At 39.1% G+C, this 9,354-nt stretch overlaps 1 protein-coding gene across 1 annotated transcript; it reads left to right on the forward strand.

The window, feature by feature from the left end:
* Positions 1–1,242: 1,242 nt before the first annotated feature.
* On the forward strand, positions 1,243–3,930 carry LOC128363467 (serine/threonine-protein kinase pim-1-like). The gene is made up of 8 exons (XM_053324468.1): positions 1,243–1,291; positions 1,704–1,979; positions 2,581–2,675; positions 2,802–2,849; positions 2,960–3,163; positions 3,262–3,442; positions 3,548–3,718; positions 3,839–3,930. The coding sequence occupies exons 1-8, from the start codon at positions 1,243–1,245 to the stop codon at positions 3,928–3,930; spliced, it is 1,116 nt and encodes a 371-aa protein (XP_053180443.1).
* The last annotated feature ends 5,424 nt before the right edge of the window (positions 3,931–9,354 follow it).

Here is a 9,354-nt window from a genome sequence, read left to right on the forward strand (position 1 = left end):
AAAGGAGAACAGCCAATATGTTCCTATAAGGCAAGTGGTGTGTGAGAAAGGGCTAAAGTTGCAGCTCATCTTTGGTGGAATACAGATATACAACTCAACAAAGGAGGCAGCCACAGCCCTCTTTGCACAAGGCACATTCAGCAGGGATCAACACCTGCTTGAGCAGGAAGACCTGGCATCCAGGACCCACGTTGAGCATCCATCAGCATCATTTGAACAGCAGGAGAGGCAGCAGGCAGAATACAAGACAACCACAGACTCATTGAGGTAGCTGGAGGGCAAGCCTAGAGCTTAGCCCCAAAAGGTACCATGACTGAGTTTATGCCAACAGCATTCATAAACACATAGCCTGCACACATACACACACATGAAACTGGGTACATGGCTTTTTGTCTGCCAATTGGACAAGCTGTCCCAAATTAACTGGTCTTAAGTCTGAAATGTGTCCCCAAAAGTAGCTGATGACAGACCGGGCACGCACACGCACGTAAATCTGGCTCAAACTTTGAGACCTGTCATCAAGGAAAAACTGCCAGCTAGTAAAACCAGGAGTCAGCTGTTTGAGTTGTAGTGGACTGTAATCGGCCACAAGGTACTGCAACATATGTACTTCAACAGCATGTTGTTGTTCATGCCAGTGCTTAAAGGCGAGCAGGAGAGCGTTCGCCTAATTCAGAATATTGAAATTATTCATATACATCAAACCATATTTTGGACAGCTTTTTCTGTAAAATCTACATTCCAGAGGTAGTGATTGACTGTCAGGACTCCCTACAGTTCTACAGGTAAAGATAAAAATGCAGTGAACTGCCACTATTTTGACAAATCAAGTTCATTTTTGACATAAACACTGTGTGGATCCCTGCTGGTTCCTCTGTGACTGACACATTTATGTATACAGTGTCAAAGTTGATGAAAAAAGGACCTTACTGAAACCATGACATGAAATGGACTTCCAGGCAAATTAAACACTCTTATATAGCACAATAATACTAAAATTTATCATTATAGTCATAAATAAATCATAATCAAATATATCACATATTCAGTGTATCTTGTTTAAATTTAAAATTTCAGTAGGAATTCTGTGTGATGTCACAGGCATGATGTCATAATCACCATAGCAGTCATAATATAGAACATTCCATTTCTAGGACCCTGAGAGACACTCTCACATACTGAACCAGTGGATCAACACTCACTTGTTGCATTGAAGTGTTTGAAACTAGTTTAAACGACATCATGAACAACGACTCTGCAAAGACTCATCAATTTACAGCTCTTAGGAGAAGTAAGTGAGAAAACAACAACAATCACTTATGTATACTAATTCATATCACTGATCAGTGAACCAGTAATCTTACTGTGATTATGAGTCTGAACTGTGTCTTGATTAACTCTTACGTACTGTTCATATTCTGATATGGCCTAAATATTCCTTTATAATAAGTGTCTAAATGTATACCAGCTGCACATGGATTCATCTTTTTTTTTTAATATTTCCAGTTTTCGACATTTTAGCTAACTGTTGGAAAAGTCATCACATTTCAGGTAATTTATCTGTTTGTTTTATTCATTTCAAATGTCAAAATGGGTCAATTTTAACCCGGACAGTATGCAAGGGTTAAAAAAAGAAGCTTTTATACAATTAGTGACAAGAATTCACAACAAATTAATGTTCCACTGTGTTTTCTCATTTGCAGATATGAACAGCAGCGAGACACAGCAAAGTCCACCTGCTGCAATTGATGGCAGGACCAGGTCCATTAAAAGAAAGGCCAGTCCTGACAATGAGACCCCCCAAAAGAGGAAAAGGATCTCCATAGATCAAGCCTGTAACACCCCACAGGAAGATGACAGTGTGAAAACCGTGAAGAGGAAAGCCAGTGAAAATGGAGAGGAACCGTCACGGAAGAGAAAGAGGAGCCTTGACCTTCAAGAAACTGAGTCCACGTCCTCCTCAGTGGACACTGTTAGAGGTAGGTTCATCATGTGATATTATAGTTGGTAGTGTCTATTAACAGGATTCATTATTGAATGATAATTGAAATGTCCATCAACATGGACGTGAGCAATAACACCCTAAATAGAATGAATAATGCATAAAACATAAACTGTTGGCTTTTAAATCAAAAACCTCAGAGATTGATATCTGTAAACACGAACAACTAAAACAAAACCTGCAGAGGTTGGTAAATAGATGATTGTAGTGTAACCGTACCCTGCTAACCTGGCTGTAATGACTGAGGACCAAAAGTAAGCTTTGATTAGTTAGCTGAATAGTGCATTAGTGTCTAGGTTTGTGGAGGTAAATGCTGTGCTGTGTAATAGTCAGAAAGGAGGAAAACAGACCCAGGGAGGGACACTTTTAAACAGTTATATCCAACTTATGTACAATAACCGACAGGGATTTACTGCTCCTCCAAAATTATTTTAAATGAAATAAGGAACTGTTTGTACTAGGTTACACCAGAGTTAAAGTTTGTGTTACATTTAAGAAGGGATTATTATTAGAGCTGAAGTAATGAATGAATATTCTTAACAATTAAACTAAAACTGAATGTTTGTGTCACTCTTTAGCTTCATTTGAGGAGAAATACAAAGAGAAGAAGCAACTCGGTGAAGGAGGCTGTGGATCTGTGTTTGCTGGCTACCGTAAAGCAGATCATTTACCAGTGAGTGTTCCACACACATTCTCATGTTTAATGTGCTGTATTTTTAACGCAGGTCTAATATCTCATGTTGGTTTGAACACAGTATGTTCACAAAGTGCTAATCATATACCTGTTTGTGTCCTGTAGGTAGCCATTAAACACATTCCCAAGGACAAACAGTTCTGCAAACAAACGGTAAGAGAACAACATCAACATTTCTGTGACTGAACTGAACACATGATGATGATTTATGAGTATTTATGGAGCTTCTTTCCTTTAACCTCTGATTTGTTTTGATGTTACAGGATGAGAATGGGAACCAGCTATCTGTGGAGGTTGCAATGATGCTAAAGCTCAGATCAGCTGGACACTCTGCACCTGTGTCCATGCTGGACTGGTATGATCTGGACGAGGAGCTCATACTAGTCCTGGAGAGACCAGTCCCTGCTGTAGACCTCTACGAGTACATTGAGGCCAACAGAGGACCCCTACAAGAGGAAGAGGCCAAGGTAAGTTTCCGGAGGGTGCTGATGAATGTGTGTTTGTGTTCATGTTCAGGACATGTTCAAAGAACTTCTGACATAATTACATTATTTCTCTTCCTCAGATCATATTGAAGCAGCTGTTGGATGCCACCGTAAAGCTTCAGGAAGAACACATCTTTCATCGAGACATCAAGGTGGAGAACATCCTGATTGAGACCGGCACTGACGTCCCGCGTGTCCGTCTCATTGACTTTGGCTTGAGCTGCTTCTTCAAGAAAAGGTCACGTTACAGCGCCTTTTATGGTATGATGTCTGGATACTACGTCTGTTCTATACTCATTTTTACATTTAAAGAAAGCCTCTCAGCGTCCTCATCCTCACTGTCTCTATTATGTGTGTGTATTTCAGGAACCACGGCTCACGTCCCCCCAGAGTGGTACAGTAGTGGTACCTACAGAGCCGGTCCTACCACAGTGTGGCAGCTGGGAGTGGTTCTGTTTGACACACTGCACAGGTCCTCCTTTGAGACCAAACAGTTCCTGGACGACCAGCTGAAGATCAGCACAGACCTGTCCAACGGTATGAAAAATATGCTCAAAGGCAAACATGATAATCATGACATCATTCTGTTGACTTAAGTTCACATTTTGATGATCACTGAAGCTGTTGTCTTCACCGTTCTTCTTCTTTTGTCTCCAGATTGTCAGGATTTCTTACAGTTGTGCCTGACCAAAGACCCCAAGCAGAGATCCACCCTGGAGGAACTGCAGTGCCACCCATGGCTAAGATAAACACACACACACATTGAACTACAGTCTAATTCTTTTCTATGGACTATAATGATAAACATGGATCGATAGGCTGTAGTCTCACCAAAACCAAATTGATGCATATAAGAGCAAACTAGATTTGAAAAACAAAGGCTAAGACTTTGACGACGAGAAGAAGAGGCAGACCCACATTATGTCTACTGGGTAATTGTCTAACTGCACTCAATTGCCTTCAAGTTTTCCTCCTCTATCATATGTAGGTGGGACCCTTTGTCAACTAACAGTTCTTAAAAGGCAAAACAGGTAAATGTCTTCTCCTAAATTATAATAATAGTTGAAACCATTCATTTTTTACAGTCTATGGATAAAAACTATAGACATGACATTTAGCCAAAGGAAAATAATAGAATAGTACAGTAGTTCCTATAGAGTAAAGGTAGAGAGCTTGGACAATATAAGATAGCTTGGCCTTGTTTTGTTTCTCTCTTTCGTTTTTTAATTAGCTTTGTATATTGACCTAATGCCTAAAGAGAAATAGTAACTCAAAAAGAAGTGGCATACATCTGAGAAAACACAGACATGTGTTGACTATTCCCAAAGGCTTCGCTAACAAAGACACTGCAATCCATTAGTAAAAGAAATAAGGAATAATTGAATTTTTAATTGATTTTTTCTTTCTTTCTTTCTTTCTTTCTCTGTTCACTTTCCAGTACCTGAAAAGGGGAAAAGACAACCCCCTACAGGAGCAAATTAGAAAATAGGTCACCTCATCATGGAAAAGAATGGGCAGCAATGTACAATTGGTCCCTCTCTACGTTTAAGAGTAGGCTTCAAATGTTCCTTTGTGATAAAGCTTATAGTTAGGGCCGGTTCCAGCTCCTAGTTTATGCTGCTATAGGCTTAGACTGCCGGGGGACTCCCATGATGCACTGAGCTCCTCTCTCCTCCTCCCTCTCTCTCTCTATCCATCCATCTACATCTATTAACATTAATGTTCTATTAATGCATTCAATAACCTAAACTTCTTCCCCGGAGTTGTCTGTGCTTTCTCGTCTCACAGGTAATCTGGGCTTGTGGATGTCCGGATGACAGATTCCAGTCCCGGACCTTCATTGTGCTTCTCTCTCTTCTATCCTTCCTTTCTCTCCTCTCAACCCCAACCGGTCGAGGCAGATGGCCGCCCACTCTGAGTCTGGTTCTGCCTGAGGTTTCTTCCTGTTAAAAGGGAGTTTTTTCTTGCCACTGTTGCTCATGTGGGAATGTTGGGTCTCTTTAAAAGTTAAAACCTGAAGAGTTGGGTTTAGAACCTGCTCTATGTGTAAAGTGCTTTGAGATGACTTTGTTGTGATTTGACGGTATACAAATAAAGATTGATTGATTGATTGACAATGCTGTTGTTTTTTTGGGGTGTGGGTTTTCAAATGACAACCAATAAAACACTACAAATAATTGTATCATGTAATTTGAATGATATTAATAATCCAAGTAAGCATAAATTACTGCAACAATTCAAATAAGAAACAGAAAATATGATGTTCTTATAGGACACGCACCTAGTGAAGCTAGAACACGAAAAACAGAAGAAACTTACAAATGCTCAGGTATCACTCATCATTACAAGTCCTTAAAAAGAGGGGTTGATATTTTAACCATGCCTCAAATAGCTTTTAGACTGGGAAAGCTGATATCGCAGTTGGAAAGATTAATGAGGTAATGGGGTAATTTATAAATGTATACAACCCCCCTGAAGAAGGTCTACACCTAATCAAAAAGGTGGTTGACATAATAGTTTCAGAAAGTCAACGGATAATAGTCACGGCAGGTGATCTAAGCCTAGTCATGGACCATAATATGGATACATAAAGTTATAGACAATACAGCTCAGATCAAGCTGCTAAAATAATGAGAGGAGCAGCCAAGGAAATAGGACTGATAGATGTGTGAAGGAGTCTCCACCCGAAAGGAAAAGACACTACCTTTTGAAAATCTTACTGTAAATATTCAAAACGTCTTTGTGTTTAAGAATATCACAACAACATATCAAAGGTGATAAAATGGAATATACCAGTAATTTGATCATGCTTTGATAACCTTAAACATTGAGGTGGGTCGTACTTTTTGGAGATTAAATAACTCCCTGATACAAATGGAATGATACAGAGGAACTTACACTATGGGAGAGAGCAAAAGCAATATTGAAATGATATCATTTGTTTCTTTGTGTAGGAAGAGAGAGAGGTAAAATAGAATCAAGAAAATAGAACAGTCAATAAGGTTATTGGAATTGGAGCTGAAGGTAAAAGGAAACTGTGTTGATTTGCATTCATTGAATAACCTAAAGAAATAATTTGACAGATTACTAACTGAAAAGGTGTTGAAAGCAATGACAAACCTGGCCTATAAATTGAAGAAAACAACAGATAAAATCAAACACTGTTTCTATCAAAAGACCAAACCAGGAATATAATTGTAAAAGATAAACAGGAAACAACACAAGAGTTTGAAAAATACTAAAAACAATTATATAGCCCTGATAATAACCTGAAAATCCATCTACCTCACCAGTAAAACAAAAGCATAACAGGTCAACATAATGCAAACCTGACTTTGCTAGGTACGATAGATGAGATTAAGGTAGCCATTAAGATATTAAAAAAGGGTAAATGCCCAGGGAGGGTTTACAAGGGGTTTGATAAAGCACTACTGCCGATCTTAAAAAGAACGTTTAACTGGGCGTTAGATCACAGTCAGTGGGAAAGTACTTGGTGCAGCTCTATAAATACAGTCATACACAAAGATGGCAGGGATCTCACTGACTCTGGCTTTTACAGACCAGTAACTCCATTGAACGAAGACCAAAATATTTTAAGCAGCATCCTAGCAGATGGATTATCAAAAACTATTCTGCATCTTATTGACCCAGACCAAACAGGTTTTATCCCAAACAAATGTTTAACTGATAATGTGAGACAAAATCTGCATGAATATTCAAACATTGATTCTCACTTTGTATGTGGAGAAAGTCTTTGAAAGGGTGTCATGGACTTTTACATTGGAGAACTGTATAAAGTTTGGTTTCCATGACACTTTTATCACATGGCTTCAAGCAATGTGTAAAACATCAAGATCACAGGTCAGGTCAGGGCAAATGGAACCATGTCAGGTAGCTTTGTGTTGAAATAAGATTGAGACAAAGGGATCCATTATGTCCTATCTTTGTTTTTTGCTATCTGTATCGAACATCTGGCAAACTGCCTTTATATGCAGATGATGTGGTCTTAACTATGGTTCGGTATCTGGGTACAAGCTAAATATGTGAAAGTGTAAAGCAATGGTTCCCTGTCTGCAGAGAAATTAATAAGGAATAGTTATGGAAATGGGACAGGGATAGAGTTAAATATCTGGGAACTGTGATACCAAAGAATATCAAGTTATACCAATTGAACTAGAACTATTTGAAGTATAGATTATTCAAGATCCGAATCGGTGGAGATCTGTTACCCAATCTTCGGGTGAAAGATAAGATGCTGTACCCCTCTATATAACTGCAAGTGGTTTAAAAAAAAATGGTATAACACGCGGTAACCATGAAGCAAAGTAGGGGTAAATAAAGAAGTACATGTGTTGTGTTCAATAAAAACAACACCTTTCTTTACAGAGAATGAACGACTGACACAAGTAACTTCCAGTGCACAGTACAGTAATAAGAAAAATACTTCGGACATATGGGGTAGAATGAAGAGAAACTGTGAAATGAGGGATGCCCAAATTGCACAGTGAGAGATAAAGAAAGACCCTGAATACAGCCCTAATAGACACAATACAGCCTTTAATACATGGACACAAAAGAGACAGACGCTATTTGGATGATGTGTAAATGAAATGAGAATAATGTCATTTGAATCGTTAAGGTAACACTACCATTTACCACATCCCCACTTCTTCACATATCTACAAATGAGAAGTTACATTCAGAATAGCAAAATAGGAAGGAAGACTTGCAGTGACTTTCATCCTCTTGTGCAATTCTTGCTAAAGAACTATAGCATTCAGTCAGTGTGCCACATCAAATCTTAGCAGTTTATGATATATTAGAAAATAGCCACAAGCAACAAAACACAAGGGCAAAACTAAAATGGGAAGAACAAGGATCTAAGGATATCTATCTATCTAAGGATACTTGAAAGGAAATTAATCAGATTGTACACACAACAACACCATCGCCCTATTGGAGAGAGTATACTTACTTGCTAGTCTACTTTACTGAGTAGTTATCTCAGTTCTGAATGGTGCTCTACATCATAATATGTGTGTTTCTAAAAGCAAGACCACATGTCATGTTAGCTCAGTGGATGGAACTTCCGTCTTAGGATCTATTTTCTACAGCCTCAACACAACTCTAAACGTGTAAAAGCCTCTCACAACTCTGTTTTCAATTCTTATTTAACCCTTATTTCTGCTCCATCTCCCTTCAGCTCAGTCTTTTCGCAGATCGCTCTTTTTTTTTGTCCAGTCCCACTACCGGTCACAGCACTGACGAATGACACGACTCAACAAACAGCAAAATCACCTTCTGAAAACAATTCTGAGTTCTGAGTTTGAAGCTGTCCCAACCACTGAGGTTGTTTCTGTGTGCAGTTTGCATGTTCTGTCTGTGCCATCCTGGATTTCCTCCACGTTCCAATTTCCCACCACAGTGCAAAGACATGTAGGCTATGGGAATTGTAAACTTGTAAGAGCTCGGTATGCTTCAAGAGAAGTGCTTGTTGGATCGTCAAAGAGTGTCCTAAACCCTGATCTGACATTGGAATTGGGGTTACTGTGTACGACAATTAATGCAAGACCATGAACACCTTGAGGGAGAGACGGTCCGTAAGTGTGCTCTGTTATCCCCGTAATTTAATTTATTATGTCAAGACCACAAAGGCACAAAAAGACATATTCTAGAGCCCATAGGGAGGGATCAGAGAAGTACTGAGCTACAGCCAGAAAGAGGCATGAAAAAACACAGCCCCCTCATTGATCTGAATACGCCAGTCGCAGCACTATATTTCTACTGTTTACCAAGCCATGAAATATAACTTTCCAGAGTTTTAAAAATCCTGTCTTAGCATCTGATAAGCCCCCCACCAACGCAGCCTTGAGTTAGTTTTGTTTCAATACAAAGCTTTTACTTCAGCAGAGATACACCTAATGAGGTTTAACTAACTCTGCAAACCGATGCATGAAAGGGTGTTATGGATAACTCGCAGAGGCTCACTAACACAAAACACACCCGCAATCTCAACTACGTGTCATATATTATCTGTGAATCATGCAAGTTGGTCATTTGATCCAACTCCTGTTGGGAGGCATGATCAAGACAGAGAAGAAAATAGATTACTAATTCCACAACTTGTGCATGTACAAGTATAAATGAGAAGCCTACACGAATGTCAAATACCT

The sequence above is a fragment of the Scomber japonicus genome, chromosome 8, assembly GCF_027409825.1.
Source record: "Scomber japonicus isolate fScoJap1 chromosome 8, fScoJap1.pri, whole genome shotgun sequence".
In the NCBI taxonomy this organism is placed as follows: Eukaryota; Metazoa; Chordata; class Actinopteri; order Scombriformes; family Scombridae; genus Scomber; species Scomber japonicus.

What these genes read in the sequence shown, in the direction of transcription:
- LOC128363467 (XM_053324468.1), top strand. Translation starts at nt 1,243, where the DNA reads ATGAACAACGACTCTGCAAAGACTCATCAATTTACAGCTCTTAGGAGA. An exon ending in ATTTACAGCTCTTAGGAGAA is followed by an intron (nt 1,292 to 1,703) that starts GTAAGTGAGAAA and finishes TCTCATTTGCAG; the next exon opens with ATATGAACAGCAGCGAGACA. An exon ending in AACAGTTCTGCAAACAAACG is followed by an intron (nt 2,850 to 2,959) that starts GTAAGAGAACAA and finishes TTGATGTTACAG; the next exon opens with GATGAGAATGGGAACCAGCT.